The sequence below is a fragment of the Motacilla alba genome, chromosome 19, assembly GCF_015832195.1.
Source record: "Motacilla alba alba isolate MOTALB_02 chromosome 19, Motacilla_alba_V1.0_pri, whole genome shotgun sequence".
NCBI lineage: Eukaryota > Metazoa > Chordata > Aves > Passeriformes > Motacillidae > Motacilla > Motacilla alba.
In genome coordinates this window covers 7,355,927-7,372,338 of record NC_052034.1, presented here as the reverse complement: position 1 = coordinate 7,372,338, position 16,412 = coordinate 7,355,927, and the positions used below count along the sequence as shown (strand labels likewise).

The 16,412-nt window shown below is 41.4% G+C and overlaps 1 protein-coding gene across 1 annotated transcript in view; it reads left to right on the top strand.

Moving 5' to 3' along the window:
- Window positions 1–16,412, top strand: part of ANKFY1 (ankyrin repeat and FYVE domain containing 1) — a 31,533-nt gene that overhangs the window by 3,126 nt on the left and 11,995 nt on the right. Inside the window, exons 2-14 of the mRNA XM_038158320.1 lie at window positions 1,608–1,800; window positions 3,249–3,367; window positions 5,691–5,826; window positions 7,261–7,384; window positions 8,544–8,693; window positions 9,185–9,350; window positions 11,398–11,602; window positions 12,253–12,321; window positions 13,050–13,249; window positions 13,665–13,762; window positions 14,149–14,374; window positions 15,331–15,429; window positions 15,789–15,942. Of these exons, the coding sequence (XP_038014248.1) occupies window positions 1,608–1,800; window positions 3,249–3,367; window positions 5,691–5,826; window positions 7,261–7,384; window positions 8,544–8,693; window positions 9,185–9,350; window positions 11,398–11,602; window positions 12,253–12,321; window positions 13,050–13,249; window positions 13,665–13,762; window positions 14,149–14,374; window positions 15,331–15,429; window positions 15,789–15,942 (1,939 nt within the window). The remainder of the gene's footprint in view (window positions 1–1,607; window positions 1,801–3,248; window positions 3,368–5,690; window positions 5,827–7,260; window positions 7,385–8,543; window positions 8,694–9,184; window positions 9,351–11,397; window positions 11,603–12,252; window positions 12,322–13,049; window positions 13,250–13,664; window positions 13,763–14,148; window positions 14,375–15,330; window positions 15,430–15,788; window positions 15,943–16,412) is intronic.

Sequence of the window (16,412 nt, the reverse complement as noted above, 5' to 3'; positions counted from 1 at the left end):
CCTTCTAGTTCTGGGAACACCAAAACTGCATTCATCTTCACATAGAAAGACTGACCACAGCAGGATTTCAAACCCTCCTTGAGGCTTGGTGTGTGCTGATGGCACAATTCTGAAATCAGAGGATATTTCAGTAGAAAAAGAAATGTATCCCAAAGGAGGTGGTGTCTCTGAAATTTTGAAGGATGAAGCTAATGAGAAGGCTGTCGAAGGAAGTACCCGCCAAACCTGCCTATGTAGTATTAACTGAAAACCAAAATGGGATGTGTTGCTATTCGTTTATCCACTACAATAGTTGTTAAGAGAGTTATGAAGAAGCATTTGCTGCAGGGTCTGTAGAGGACAGGCTAAACAAGGTGTTCTGTCTGCAGCAGGGCCACAGACTGATGCTCTGCCCTGGGGACCTGTGTCACAGCAAGGCCAAGGTCAGCTGTGCTGTTGAACTTTACTACAGGAGCAAGAAGAAAACACTGATCAACAGAGCTCAGTTTCTCATTGTTTGTACTAGTGATGTTTAGTAAATATTTTAGAAAAGTCTTTGAAATATGAATTCCTGGCTAGTAGGGAGTAATCTTGTAGGAACTTTCCCACCTAAAATCACTGGTTGGTGTCTTGAATTTATCCTCCCTGCCCCCTCTTATTTTAGGACTGGTTATGGATTTGGCCTTACTTGAAAAATCAACTTAATGATGGGGGGAAGATAATGAAGCACTGTGATTTATAGAAAACATACAGTTTTTGCAACTAATCCATAAATAAGCACTCATAAGTTGGATTGGTTTTAAATACCTGTACAGATGTTTCCTTCCAGCAGTGAAGTGTAGAGGTTTTTCATAGGGGTGGCCTGGGTTGATTTACCCCAGCATGTTGTGGAGTGACCAGTTAAGTGTGGTGGAAAAGTGGCTTCTGCAGTGGGATGGAGATACCTGTTCAAGGATCAGATTCCCAGGTGCTATTGCTTTGCTGATCCTGAACTGAAATAGCAATCATGGACTTGACTCCATTTGTGATGCCTTAGCAGTGGAGGAGTGTGTGTGCCAGCAGGAAGTAGTTTTATACGCTTTTGACTGGCCTTTAGTACGTAGATTCTGGGGACAATCTGTTTTCCACTCTGGCCATTTTTTGGGAGTTTCTTAGCTGACAGGTTGAGGAGTTGTAAACAGATCAGTTAAATACTCTGAGGTAGATATGGTGCTTTAACATCTGTTCTAATGCTCACTTGTGGTTTAAGTATCAGCTGAAAAGTCAAACAGCATCTTAACTAGGCTGAAAAAAATGGGTAAGAACCAAAGACTTAGTCCTCTGCCCCACCATAATTCCCACAGAAATGGACTCCATGGCTTTAGGAATTTTATGGCATTCCTGATAAAGCAGAATTCAGAACTTTCTTTGTAAGTGGCTTTTATCACTGTTAGGATTTTTCAATGTGTTTATGAAAATGATACAAAATAGGAGGTTTAATACGGGGGGTGAGATGTTTTGGAAGAGGAGAGACTCTCCTTGGAGTGTTGTAATTAAACAAAGTGTGCAGTCTGAGGGTGAAGCTACCCTCAGATGCCAAACAGAGGTGTGCATCTCTCGACCTTGTAGTAACAGTGTGTGCCTTGCAGAGGAGGTGGCCAAGCTGGAAAAGCACCTGATGCTCCTCCGCCAGGAGTATGTGAAGCTGCAGAAGAAACTTGTTGATACAGAAAGGAGGTGCAACGTTCTGGCTGTGGAGGCCAACCAGGACAATGCCAGCGACACCTTCATCAGCCGCCTCCTGGCCATTGTAGCTGAGCTCTACCAGCAGGAGCAGTACAGGTAAGGAATACCCCTCTAGCAAAGGGCAATTGCAGGAGCCTTTGGGTTTGTTGACTGCACTAGGTCCTGGTCTTAGACACGGAAAATTCTTTGCTGCCGGGTGTGAGTAGAGTCCTGAGTTGCAGCTGTAGATGGAAGAGCATGCTAAGGTTGGTGGCATACTGAATCCAGTGCTTGGATTGAGAGCTCTAAGCAGAAGTTAGTCTCTCAGACAAGTTCAGAGAAAACTAACCATGATCACTGTCACCAGCAAAGCTTGCTTTGAAGAGAAGGAGTTTTGAACTGAACCATACTTAGTTGATGGATTAATTACACAATGTGTCTGGAAAAGCTGTTCCTTTCTTGAAAGGCTTTGTCCTAGAACATTTTCAGTGCTGTACTCCTCTTGTGTGTGAAGAAGCCTGAATCATTTCACTCTGGTTATATTAGTGATGGATGTAACTTAGTGATACACTGTATTTTTGAATCTCAACACAAAATTATGGTTAGTAGTTTCTTTTCCATAGGCACACTAAGGATCCCTTCCATATTCTAGATCCCTGAACTGATTAAGTTCTGAGACTGCTATGATATTTATCAATTTCTTTGCTGTTACTGAAAGCCATGCCAATATAATAAAGGAGTTTAGTCATGTAAGGGAAAATCTGTGCCTGCAAGAACTTCCTGTAGCCTGGTGGGCAAAAGATTTGTTAGGTAGTATATGTCAGAAGAGTTGGAGCACTTTATTTCTGTTCAGCTTCTTAGCTTTAAAGGCTTTGAATAGTTGTCTCAAAGGGCCTACATATCACAGAATAAGAAAGGTAGCAGGTCCCAGTGCAGGTTTCATTAAGTAACATCTGTGTGTGTGCTGTAGTTTTTAGCAGTGCTTTGATTTGGAAAATGGTCTGAAAAGCACACCTACACAGTCAGAATATTTGCAAGCCGTGGGATTTCAAAATGAGCAGGTCAAGTGGATAACCTGGTGTAAAGGGTCAGGATGAAATGGGTGTTCTTGACAGCTGGTCTCCTGGGAACTGGGGATTCTGCCTTGCACTCAGACTCCTGTCAAACAGCATTGTTCTCTTGCTGGTCTTGCCTGAAAGCATTGGTGCTCAGCTGACAGTATTAGTATGGACACTGTGACATAAATATTTAACTTCAAGACTTGGCTTTTCCTAACTTCTACAATAATTCTCTTGCTGTTTATTCTGAAATGGTTTAAAAAGCCAAACCCAACCAAGCACTTGAAATATGAATGACTCATTGCATTTCTCCCTAGAAAAAATACAAATTGTCACTTGACACCATGTTCTACTTAACCAATTGTGTTTTAATGTCTCAAACAGCATGAACCTGAATGTGAATACCCGGCCCTAGGTACTGTGGAGATGCTGAATCTATACATACCTAAGTGCAGGAGAGGTCTGCATGTTTGTGTAATACATGTTTGTGTTTTTTTCTCCTCTCAGTGATCTGAAGATAAAGGTTGGGGACAAGCACATCCGTGCTCACAAATTTGTCTTGGCGGCGCGCAGCGATACGTGGAGCCTTGCCAACCTTGCCTCAACAGAGGAGCTGGATCTGTCAGGTCAGTCCCTGCTGAGTAATGTGATACCTCAGTTGTCTGTAGGGTGATTGTGAAAGGGCCTGTTGGGAGAAGGTTTCTTATGTGCCTTCCTGCTGTCCACCAAAAGTGGTGCTTAATCTGTTGATTACCGAGCTCTCTCTGAAGAGTGGTAGTGAGCTTGGGAACTGGTGCTAGTGTTAGTTAAATCAATAACCTGCCTTCTCTCTCTTTAACAAACAGGGGTTGAGATTGGTGGCCTGTTTGTCTTTTCTAGAGTCAACTAAACATAATGAAAAACAAATCTATATGGAGGAGCTTGACTTCTTCCTTTTTGAGGAAGGACAGGGCTTTTTGAGGTAGTGTGCATAATTTCTCTGAAGCGTGTCATGGAAATACCTTGCTGCTTATTAACATAGCGTGTGTGGGAAGTGAATGCAAGTACTGATGTGTTATTGAAATTGTTTGCTTTGGAGCTTTGATACCTTTGTAAAACAGGTGAGGAAGAGAAGTTTTCTAACAGACCATCTTCTACATGACCGTTTTGTTCTGTTGTAGCTGTTTCTTGCATGTACTTACACTGGGCAGTGCTTCTGCAGGTTGAACCTCTCAAAAGGCTTTTCTGTACTTAACAGTGTAGGAGAGCCTTATACAATTAATTTGTGAGCAGTAAAACCAGGTATGAAGCTAAGCAGGCTTGCTGACTGGCATGTTGAATATTAAGCATTGGCTTCACGTTCTGCACTTAATCTTACAGTGAATTCTAAGTGGAGACAAACTGGAAAGTAGCAAGTCACAGCAAGCTGGTTTTATGGGACATCACAGGCTTCCTTGCAGCACGATTGGTGGATCTTTCTGCAGCCACAAGAAAACAGATGCCAAGGAGTTTTGAAACGGAGTGCTGTGCTAACAAAAATTATTACTAAAAAGCTCTTATGTTAATTGTAGTGTCATTACAAGTGGCAGTCCAAAGCATTTCTAGCTCCACATCTAAGCTAGTCAGAGAATCTCAAATGTAACTGCAATCTTACATGTTTAACAATGCAAACTCTGCTTAAATACGTGCTAGTAAATGATACTTTCCAATGTAAAGTTGCATTATTGATTTAAAAAAACTGATAAATGGCACAAGGATTAGCTTATGAAGTAGCTGGAGCAAGATACAAGCTGTTCCCTGCAAATTGTTTTCTTAAGGGGTTCTCTTAAGAATTTGCAGGCTGAGATTGTCCGAGTCTTATCTTCAGAATGCAGGCTGCATTTGAGATTGAGCACTTTTAGAGTTCATGTAATCTGTAGAATTTTCTGATCTTTAAAAGAGTAGAAAGAGATGAACACACGTTCTCTTATTGAGAGGGAGAAAATGCACTCTTACCTCTGCCAAGGCAGAGCTGATAGTACATCTCAAATAGGCTTTCTGATTGCTTAGAGTTTGGCAAAAAATCCTTGTCTTACTGAAACCTTGTGATTCCTGAGAGGCAGTCTGCATGCCAAGTACTTCTACTATGCAGATAATCTGGGCCAACCCTCCATCTAAAGGAGATGTTTTAGGATGGGTATTTCAGGTTCTTTAAGGTTTTTAATTCAAAATATTTTTTTAAATAACAAAACAGCTCAAAGGACTAAGGTTAATTTTTAAAATGAATGGTATTTCTGTTGTAATTGATCTGATCTTCTGAAGTTATTCTTATCTACATCCTTGTAAGATGAATTGTCATTTTAATTCTGAGTGGGTGACAAAGGTCCTTGGCCACTGAGCTTGTGTAGTGTCCCATGGTGTGATTTTCTGGTTTTCCCACTGTGTAAAAATATCAGTTTGTGATCAGTCTTGTAAAGACCTGTGATCTAACCAGCTTTTTAAACTGGATTTTTTGCACTTCTCCTAGAAGTGCCTACCAGCAGTTTGAAGTGCTTTGTAGTTATCACCAAAGTGTAACAAGGTGTAAGTACCTTTGCTGGAACGCAGCAGTTCAGAACATATGGCTGTTAAATTAAAAAGGAGCTTTGTTCTTGTCAGGTGTGGCTATGCATTAGGCCAAATGTGAGGCACCAAGGACTTTATAAGGGCCCCTAAATATGCAACATTGGTGTAGCAGGTGGATGTTACAGTGCTCCCTGCATTCTGCACAGTGTCACAGTGCAAGAAGGCTTTCCTGCTTGGTGCCAGCACTGTTACTAGTTTCAACTTCTGACCAATTTCATCAGTTTTGACTTTTTGAACAAAGTACAGTTTCAAAACAAGACTATCTTTTTATGGTAGCTGTGAGTTCTAGAAGTCAAAGGAATAGCAACTACTAGGCTAGGTGATTGTTTTTCAGTATTTTATTAATCCTGTTGCTCCCTGTACCAGATGCTGACCCAGAGGTAACCATGGCAATGCTGCGGTGGATCTACACAGATGAACTTGAGCTAAGAGAAGATGATATCTTCTTGACAGAGCTCATGAAATTAGCTAATAAATTTCAGCTCCAGCTGCTTAGGGAAAGGTGAGTCTCAGTAAATATACTTCAACTCTTAAACCTTGTTTGAACAGAAATAAGATGATAGCTGCTGGCAATAGGATAAAATTATGCTTTTTCAAAGTCTTGAGCTTTTAATAAAGCAGCATGTCATTCAGTTTATCTGGGGAAATGAAGCATTGCACTAGAGTTAAACTGTAGCAGACTTCTCATAGGTTTTATATTTACTTTTCAGTTCTTTTCCCAGCAAACTAATAACTCTAATCTTGTGTTGAGAGATCAGTAGGATAGCATCAGGTTGAGGAGAGTTGCAAGAAAGGAATCGTTAGAGAATGCTAGGAAGAATCAATGGCAATTAGTTTGCAGTATTAAAGTGGCACAGATGAAATTTGTGTAACTTCTGTGCATCTTGTGCAACCTTTCTTCAGAAATAAGGTTAGTGTAGCAGTATGATGATTTCCCAGTCTGAGACTATGATTACACTGTGGCACTAGGGGCTAGGTTGTCATCTTGAACTCTTTAGTGTGTTCTGAACCATTTAGAGTTAGTGAGAAGCCTGAATGTACAAATTGAAACCTCAAGTTTTGTACAACTTCAAAGCCTTCAATTTAGTCCAAGTACCCTTTGATAGAATAATCCTTTGCCCAGGGGATGTCTGTAGCAGTACATGACATTCATTAGCTGTGATTTGTGTGCCTTCAATGTGAAGCAGCTAAATTGCTGTCAAGTGTTCTGACCAGAGGAGTTGAAATCTGTAAGGCCAATGCTAAAACTGCTTCAAGCCTTGTACCAGCCTGGAAGCTGCCCTTATGTTGTACTGTGAACTTAGCAGTGGTCTGGTCACAGTAGACCAGTGACAGTCCATGTGTAGGATGCCATTCATAATTATGAGATGTTTTGGTAGGTATAGAATTGCTGAATAATGGAAGTGTTTAGGCTGGAGAAGACCACTAAGATAGATTTGGCCAACAGCCCAGCAGTGCCAAGTCCATCATTAACCATGTCCCCAGGTGCCACATCTGCACATCTGTTAAGTCCTGCAGGGATGGTGACTCCACCCCTGCCCCGGGCAGCCTGTGCCAGTGCCTGACCGCCCTTGCAGTGAAAACATTTTTCCTAATACCCAGCCCCAACAGCCCCTGCTTGTGACCCCTGTAGAACATCTTCCCTACTTCATAGCAGTGAATGAACTGCAGTTTGTGCCCTTGGGAGAGCTGGATGGATCTCTCCTTGCAGACTCCTGCAGTGTGGTGTTATCATGGCACCTTGCCTAAGTGGACTCTGATAGAGGTCTGCCCTTAGGGGAGGTGATGTTTATGCAGTTCAGCCTTCTAGTAAAGCAGGTGCATGCCATATTCTACCAGCATCTATGAAAAACCATGTTAGGACTCTGTTACAGCATGGGAGAATAATTAAGTAAAGCTTTTTGATTACTGCCCACTGGCTCTCCTGTTTTGACAGATGTGAGAAAGGAGTGATGTCACTCGTTAATGTCAGGAACTGCATCCGTTTCTACCAGACTGCTGAGGAGCTCAGTGCCAGCACGCTCCTCAACTACTGTGCTGAGATCATTGCTAGCCACTGGGTGAGTCCTGGCACAGGGAAGCAGGATGAGAACTGTTTGCACATTACAGAAACTCAGTGGTAGAATTTTGCTTCCCTTACCACACTGTCTAACCTCTGTTAGTTGGTCAGTTGTCTTGAGAATGTCTTGGGTGGGGGGGAGTCACTTCTGCCTGAAGACTTGTTCTGTTCATTGGAAGTACTTCACTGTACAAAGTGTCTCAGTTTCCTAAACGTGAAGAAGATAGAAGGGACTGTCTCCTAATAAACAAGAGGGTTGTTTATCAAATCTGGGCTTCAAAGTGTTTATAAGTTCATCCATAGTTGGTTTCTGTCTATACAGATCACAAATCCCAGACCTGCTTTTACTTCTAAAAATAGTTCATAGAAGCCAGGGCAATTTATCTTCTGTAATGGAGAAAGAGGCAGCCAGTCTTGCAACCAGCTTGGAAGTTTCACTTGCTCTGATCTCTTATTTTGAAGAAAGTTTGATTTACTGAGTAATGAATTAGCCTTTAAAATAAGACTTGTCAGCAGTAGACCTGAGGGGGGCTTTAGGTTATTCTAAATCTAAAATGCATACTCTAGATGTGGAAGTTTCTTTCCTTGGCTAATTCAAAGGCAGAGGGAAGTGTTTTGGTATGTTAATACATAAAAAAGATTATTATATGTGAACCTGTAGGTCAGCAGTTTTAACTCTTGACTTTCTTCTTGACTCCTGAATTTTGATGCTTACCTCTACCTGGAAATGAAGTTTAACTCAGACCTAAGATCTTTTTATTCCTAAGCTTCTGTTTACTTTTATTCATAATTTTATGAATCAGTCTTCAGTAGTTGTAGGTCTTTTTGTCAGTGTTAAAAATAAGTTAGTAGAGGATTATTTTAAAGACTAGGTGTTAATCCTCCATAGTAGCATTAAAATGCTACTTTTCCATGTCTGTAGACAAAAAGAAATAAAAATTTCACTAACTGATCTTGAAACTAAAGTGCAAGATTTGAAACTTCCTGATTGATTCTTCCTAATCTTAAAATACTATCTGGGATTGTTCTTGCCAAGATGTTATCAAAATTGAACTTTTAACTGAACTTGTTTTGTGAACTTGAGAATTACATTGTGCAATGCCTTGCCCATAAATAAAACAGGAGTGTTGCTTACCCTTCTCTTTTTTAACTGCTCCTAGGATGACTTGCGTAAGGAAGACTTCAGCAGCATGAGTGCACAGCTGTTGTATAAAATGTTCAAGTCCAAGACAGAATATCCCTTGCATAAGGCCATTAAAGTTGAGAGAGAAGATGTAGTCTTTTTGTATCTTATTGAAATGGATTCTCAGGTACAGTGAGACTGATTTGATCTATCTTCTAGAATTTGGTGATTCAAGTAACTAGTACCTAAGTACCAGTCTGAACCTTGTTAGTGATTTTTGTCACTAATTCTTATTTGCATGTTTAGCATTGCCACAGCTACTTCTGAGTCTGTAATGGAGATCTGTGTAGCAGTAGCTACACGAGGACATAATTTAGAAGTGATTCATAATGCTTAAAACATCTTGCATGCAATGAAATATATCTAATAAAATCCATTACCTGATATTGCTGTGCCCATTTAAAGCTGAGTGGTTATAATGGACAACTCTGCTGCTTCATGGCAGTTCAGTAAGGATCATTTCCTTGAACAACTTTTCTGTTGAAAGCTGAAGTAACAGGTGTTTGTTCTGCTTGGATGAAAACTCCAAACAACTAGCAAATTAACTGTCCCCCAACAAAGGGCAGGGAATAATTATTCAAATACTTCTAATGTCAGTTGGCTGTGTTTGTGTTGTAGCTTCCCGGGAAGCTCAATGAATTGGATCACAATGGAGATCTTGCTCTGGATCTAGCCCTGGCCCAAAGATTGGAGAGTATTGCAACTACACTGGTCAACTACAAGGCTGATGTAGATAGGGCAGACAAGAGAGGCTGGAGTCTGCTCCACAAAGCCATCCAGAGAGGTAAGTAGATGGGATATGAAGCTTTGTTTACTTCCAGTTCAGAATACATATGTCCAAGTCTATTCCTGTGTCATGTTGTAGAATACATATTTCAAAGTCTTTTCCTGTGTCATGTTGTAGTTGACATTGCAGTTAGAAAATTGTAGTGAAGTATGAACTTTGTCCTGTTTTCTTTTTTTTTTTTTTTTACATAAAAGCAAACAGATTATTATTTGAGATCTGAGAACCAGTCTGCTGGCTGGGGAAACTTATGCTGTGTGATATCCAGGTGCAGTCTAGGATAACATTGCCTGCTAAAAGAAGAAATACAGGGAGACACAGGGGATATTCTAATTTGACAGTATTCTTTCTGACAAATAGTTGAATTGAGCACCACAACATAAGGGTCACAGAGATGAAATCTTTTCCTAGACTTGGGTTGAATGCAGCATATGCCTCTTTGAGATATGGTTAACAGTGAGGGTCCTCACTACTGCACAGCAGTTTCAGAAGAGGAAAATCTGATTGGAAGAAGATGAGGAGCAAGTGGAGGTACCTCTGTCCAGCCTAGATTTTCAAAGCTCCTGTGCAGTTATCAGAGTAGAGTCTGAGTACAACTACATGATTATATTGAGCTGTTCTTCACCTTAGAGTGGAAAATGCATCTTATGAGAATTGGAGCACAGCAGGTTCTGGTTGCCATGGCCACAGTACTCTGAAGGGTTTGGATCAGCAGCATCTTGGCCTGTGGTCAAAGTGTGGTAAAAATCTGCAGCAAACACCTTGTGCTGCTCCTTATTTCTGCAGTGTCTTTGGCAGCTCTGTTCCAGAAAGTTTATTTCTAGCACCAAACTCTCTTGGACCCCTAGAAGGAAAGGAAGAATTTGGGAGCTGTATTTTAAGCTCACAAAATTTGAATTAATCTCCTACATGTCTGAACAGGGTAATACTGGCATCTGATCCTGTGAGTGAGACTTCAGCTGCAGGAGTAGGAGGCATTGTAGGCATAGGTCAGTGTGATGGCTCCAGTCCTATAAAACACTGGATTTTCAGCAGGCTGCTCTTCATTCTTAATACTGGCATTTGTCTCTAGTTCTAATGTCTATTTTCAGTCTGAGCTAGAGCTCTGAGAATGAACACTTGCTTTTCAGTAACCACAGCTTCAGTGAATTAATCACAGTTAACAATCACATGTTCTGGAAATGGAGCTAAAGCAAATTGTCTGCACTTGCCACATGATTCTTACTACTTATGATCACTGAAAAGTGGGGGAATGTCTGATATGGAAATCAGAAAATGGGATTTTTGTTTTTGTTGGCAAAGATAATCCAGCAATATAGATTGAAACACTGTTCTTTGTTCTCCAGTCTTGCATTAAGGCCAAGCAAAATGTGAATATGTCTCTGCAAAGTAGCCTTTGAAGCAGGGGCAGCTAGTATTTTCCTGAAGTTATTCTTTGCATTGTTGTTTCAAGTTCAAGGTTTCATGTGTTGAAGTGGGTCTAAGTTTGGACTCCTGAGAAGCTCTCAAGGAGTTCTTGGGAATGCTGTGCATGGTGGGTTTGTGCTGCTAAAGCCCTCACCCTGTATATGTACGAGCCCTGAATTTCCAAGAGCAGAGGCAATGTTATTACTAGTTTATGCAGTAACACTCAACAGACTGACTTGAACTGGAAGCTTTTGACTAGTGCCTTGGAATAGTACCTTTTGTTCAAAAAATACTTGAATGTTTAGTATCACAGTTCGTCCAATGTTTTATTAAAGCAACAGTGGATATATCTTGATAGAGGAACAAGCAAAGTCAGTATCTCTATAACAGTAAGCTGGTGTGAGAACTTGAGTCACAGCTAACGTGTGGGCAAATCACTTTTTGCAAGGGCTTGTGAAATATTTGCATCCTGACCTTGCCATGAAGCATTGTTGAAGTTGCCTGTTGCTGAGGCATTCTAGGAACACTTGTGTTGGAATGAATGTATGGTATGGAGTAAAGTCATGTGTACCTGTTTCCTGGAGTGTAAAATATATAGGCTACATATATCCATTAATAACCTTGTTTTCTTGCACAAAAGGAGATAAATTTGCTGCAAACTTTCTCATTAAAAATGGTGCCCGTGTGAATGCTGCTACACTGGGAGAGCAGGAGACTCCTCTGCACCTTGTGGCATCCTACAGCCCCAAGAAGCACTCACCAGATGTCATGGCAGAGATGGCACAGATTGCACAGTCCCTCCTGCAGGCAGGAGCCAATCCAAACATGCAAGACAGCAAAGGCAGGTAAATACTGGGGGAAGTAAAGTGCTGCTAGTGTAACAGACAATGCTGTGGTGATCAGATGCCACCTCCTAAGAACCTTCAGGTCTTTCAGCAAAGTACAGCTGACGCTGGAAGCAGGAGCTCATTTACCCAATTTGAGACTTGTTGGTAGCACTCAAAGTAGAAAGCTGTGCAGGCTGAATGGTAATTAAACATAGCTCAGGTACAGAATGCTGGGGTGAGTTGATAGTGTTAGAATTCATGAAATACAGTTAAATGGCCTTTATTGAGTCACTGAATGGTAAAAGCTAACTAAGATGACAAATAGTATACTTGTAAGTTTTTTCACAGGTTAGGTTAGGCTGGCAAGCAAGTTCATAAAATAATATAGAAGACTTGGCATGTATCAGCTGCACTACTCTGATAGGTGAAGCTATTGTGCTTCTTCCTTTAAAGTTACTTCTTACATTAATGAGTTCCTTACTACCAAATTAATTGGAGTCATGCTCACTAAAAGTTTAGATTTCTCTTTCTTTTAAGAAGTGCTTGTGCCCTTCTCCTTTGAGCAGGGGTGAAAGCCTGTAGTTCTTTAGGGGCACGTTGGTGACTGGGGCCAAAGTGTGAAGAGTCTCCCTCATTCCTGCTGTGTCTGTTCTCTGCTCCAATGACAGGACCCCGTTGCATGTGTCCATTGTGGTCAGGAATGAGCCTGTGTTCAGCCAGCTCCTGCAGTGCAAGCAGTAAGTCTCACATGAATGTAAAACGCACTAAGGTTACCTTGGACAGTGAAGATGTGAAAACTGCTTCAACAGCTCTTCTGTGCCTTTTTGCCTTATAATAAGACTAGTAAGAACTTGGGATGCAAAAGTGTAAAGGCTTTGCATAAGTGAAGATGCTAAAACCGTATCAGAAGCCATGTAAGTTTTTGCCCTACTGTAAAGAAGCAGCAAACTGCATCTCTGTGTTTTTCAAAGAGGCTGAAATAATTCCAGAGGTGAAGGTTGATTTGTAGTGGAACTAAAAGGAGTAATAACACTCTTGAAATATCTCAATATATTCTTGAGTTCAACTTGGGCTCTGCTTAGAGGTGACTTCTTAGGGTGGTGAAGCAGGAGACTTCATTTGACTCAGTTTCACTGCAGCTGAATTTGCAGTTCTTGTACAGGGCTTACTCAAGGGAATTTGCCTCTTTGTTTCTCTTAGTGGGAGCCCAAATCTACCCGGGATTCTACACTTCCCTAGGAGCAATGACCTTCAATCTAGTAGTCACTAAAAGATGCTATGCTTGTTTCAGAGTGTTCACAAATTCTCTGAAATTACTGGAGCTACAGTAGGCTTCTTAGCAAACAAAAGTTGTCAGAGAGGTATGAGATGAGCTAGTACAGCTGTTCAGACACTTGGAACTTCAGCTGTGTTGAGGAACCACTTTTTAAGCTATAAACTGGGGGACACTAACTCTTATTTTTAGGCTAGACTTGGAGTTGAAGGATCATGAAGGAAGCACAGCTTTGTGGCTTGCAGTCCAGTATATCACTGTATCATCTGATCAGTCTGTGAACCCTTTTGAGGATGCCCCTGTTGTGAATGGAACCTCATTTGATGAGAACAGTTTTGCAGCGAGGTTGATCCAGCGAGGCAGCAATACAGATGCTCCCGACACAGTAACAGGTAAAGCAGAGGTTTGTATTTCATTGTAGGTGGAAGGCTTGTGTGTTAATTGCTTAATGCTGACTGCACTTGGAGGAGCTGCATGAGGTTTCAGCAGCAGTTGCTCCATGATAAATGCTAGGTGGTAGTTGCTTCACCCAGAGCTGGTGTTCTGACAAGCTGAGATGGACTTGCAGGAAGTGACAGAAAATCTGGACTCATTGCCAGGTTCTAATACCCTCTTTACAATTTCAAGATGTGTAATCACTAAATGGAAGTGTGTGTGACAGTTGGAAGGGGGTACTAGCAGCCCTAGTACCAAGGGTTTTCCTTGTTGACTTCAAAGTGTGATGTTGTAAGGTAGTGGGGAAGGTGTTAGCACACATGTTAGTATCCAAGTGTGGTTGGAATAACAGTGTTCATGGTTTTTCTTTAGGAAACTGCTTGCTTCAGAGAGCAGCTGGTGCAGGAAATGAGGCAGCTTCTCTCTTCCTAGCAACTCATGGAGCCAAAGTCAACCACCAAAACAAATGGGTAAAAGCAGAAACTTAATCTGAAATTTTCCTTACTTCTCTTCAAAAATGAAGATAGCAGAGATCTCTTATAGCTAAACCATAGCTTAAAGCAAGTTGGAGCACTTTGTGAACCTTTGCCTGTTTTCAGGTATTTATTAGTGACCACTTGCATTCTTGTGGCACTGTGCTTGCAGAACCACCAGTTGTTAACATGCTTTTAGCACTTACTGCAGTGCCTGGTGTAATTAAATCCTTAGTAAAAACTAACTCGTGTAGTTTGTAACTCCTAACGAGCTTCAGCTACTAGGGGTGAAACTCTTCACACCAGCTCTTGTGGTTTTAATAGTTTAAAAGCTGCTTCTCTTCATGTCTCAAGCTGTTAACCCAGCACATTGTTTATTAAAGGGAGAAACCCCACTGCACACAGCCTGCAGGCACGGCCTAGCAAACCTGACAGCAGAACTCCTGCAGCAAGGAGCCAATCCCAACATCCAGACAGCAGAAGCAGTGCTTGGGCAGAAGGATGCACCTGCTCCTCCATCAGCAGAGAATGTTCATCTGCAAACTCCCCTTCACATGGCTATTGCTTACAATCACCCAGATGTGGTGTCAGTCATCCTAGAACAAAAAGGTAGGTGTCCTGACTGTTGATGCTGCAGTGAATTGGTGTGGCAGGATGGCATCCAAGCTGTTTTGACAAACTACTAAGAAAGCATATCTTCCTGTAAACAGTGTTCAAGTATATCAATTAATGAGACTAGCTAGCTAGTCTTAAACTCATATCATGTGCTTGTTAAAACAAAAAAATTAATTTGTCTGTTTGTAAATTCCCCACTGTAGATAATGGACTTGAGCAGTTAGTCTTGGGTTCTGTTACAACTGAGATAGCTTCAAAGCATTTGCTTCAGGTGAATGCTGGAATCAATTTTGGATAAAGGCATTTTTTCTGTGGTGGGACTTCTGCCTCCCTCAACTCCTTAGTAAGAGGACTTTATACAGAGCAGTGCTGGTAGTATAGTAGAGTTGAGACTTGAGTGCTCAGATACCAGCAGGTGAGTTGGTTAAATGCTGCTAGTCAGCTTCTTTCTAGCAGCAGGAAGGGAATGTGGCAGCTGAAGCAGGGCCAATTTTGTCTCCTACCATAAGTGGGATTTAGAAGGAAGTAGGTAAACTGGGGTAAATATTGCCCATCCCAGATAAATATTGCCCATCCCAGTAGATGAGCTGGGGTAAATATTGCCCATCCCAGGCTCCACCATATTGTGGAACCTCCACTGTTCATTCTCAGAGCTTTGTGTATGCCACTCTTATTTGAAATTGCAGCTAGAAAGGGATAGGTTAAACCTCTTAGCTAGAAAAGGGATTTTTTTTTTTCTTGGTATGTGTATTAAGATCAGTCAGTAGTGGCAATATGGTCTGAATCCTAGGCAGTGTCACATCGGGGAAGCTGAAGGTACTTTGTTTAGGTCTTACAAACTGACTGCTAAAGGAACAGCCTAGCACAAAATGTGACATTGCTGCTGCAGCTTTCAGTGTGTGACTGCAGGTCAAGTAAAGAATGCCCTAATTCCTTATGCTTTCTTGTAGCTAACGCTCTTCATGCTACCAACAACTTGCAAATTATTCCTGACTTTAGTCTAAAGGACTCAAGAGACCAGACTGTGCTGGGATTGGCTCTTTGGACAGGTATGTGCCTTCAGGATGTGAAGCTATGATGTGAACAAGATTTTCTTAAAGATAAAACAGCTGGTGTGTGTTCATGTTCTGGCTTGTGCTGCTGGGGAGGAGTTGTCAAGAAGAGCTTTAGATGGTTCTTCATATTTTAAAATTAGTGTTCACATATGACTTAGTGAAAGATTTCTAGTCCTACAGATTCTGCCCAGAACTGTACTTGCACTTTAGTGGAATTCTTTGTCTGTGAACTCCCTGGTAGTTTTCATATCTGATCATTGTATTGTCTGTGCACATTAACTTCATTCTATTAGTCTGAGTGTGTCTGTTTTATAGAACTGAAGGTAAAATACTAATGAGCTTGATCTGTTCAGGCATGCACACAATAGCAGCTCAGCTGCTGGGCTCTGGGGCATCCATCAATGACACCATGTCAGACGGACAGACACTCCTGCACATGGCAATCCAGAGACAGGACAGTAAGAGTGCCCTCTTCCTGCTGGAACATCAGGCAGATATAAACGTCAGGTAAGGTCCTAACTGATACAATCCTCACCTGTATATGTATCTAGGAGCAGGTGCTGACTGCCTTTGTATATGGGCTTGAGATTTGTTTCAGATCTGATTTACGCATAGTTTTGTGTTTGGCACTGTTTTGTGGCACTGGTTATGGCTGAGGGATTACATGTGTTAACTTGGACCTAGGTACAGCTCCATTGGTTAGTACCTCCTCTTGAGGCTGCAGAAGGAGGTGCCACTTAATTCTGGGTAAAACAGCTTCCTTGGTAGCAGCCTCAAGTCCTAGAGGCACTGAACTTCTATTGTCTCATCCATTTGCCTTGTTAGAACTTCATGTTTGCTACCATCTAAAATAATTAGATACAGATCCAGCCACAGGAGTTTGATAATCTTGCCTCCTCAGTATCTCCTAGACAACTTACATTAGACTTGACAGAACATTTGTCTGCTTACATGACTGACAGGCTGTCTGTTAAACT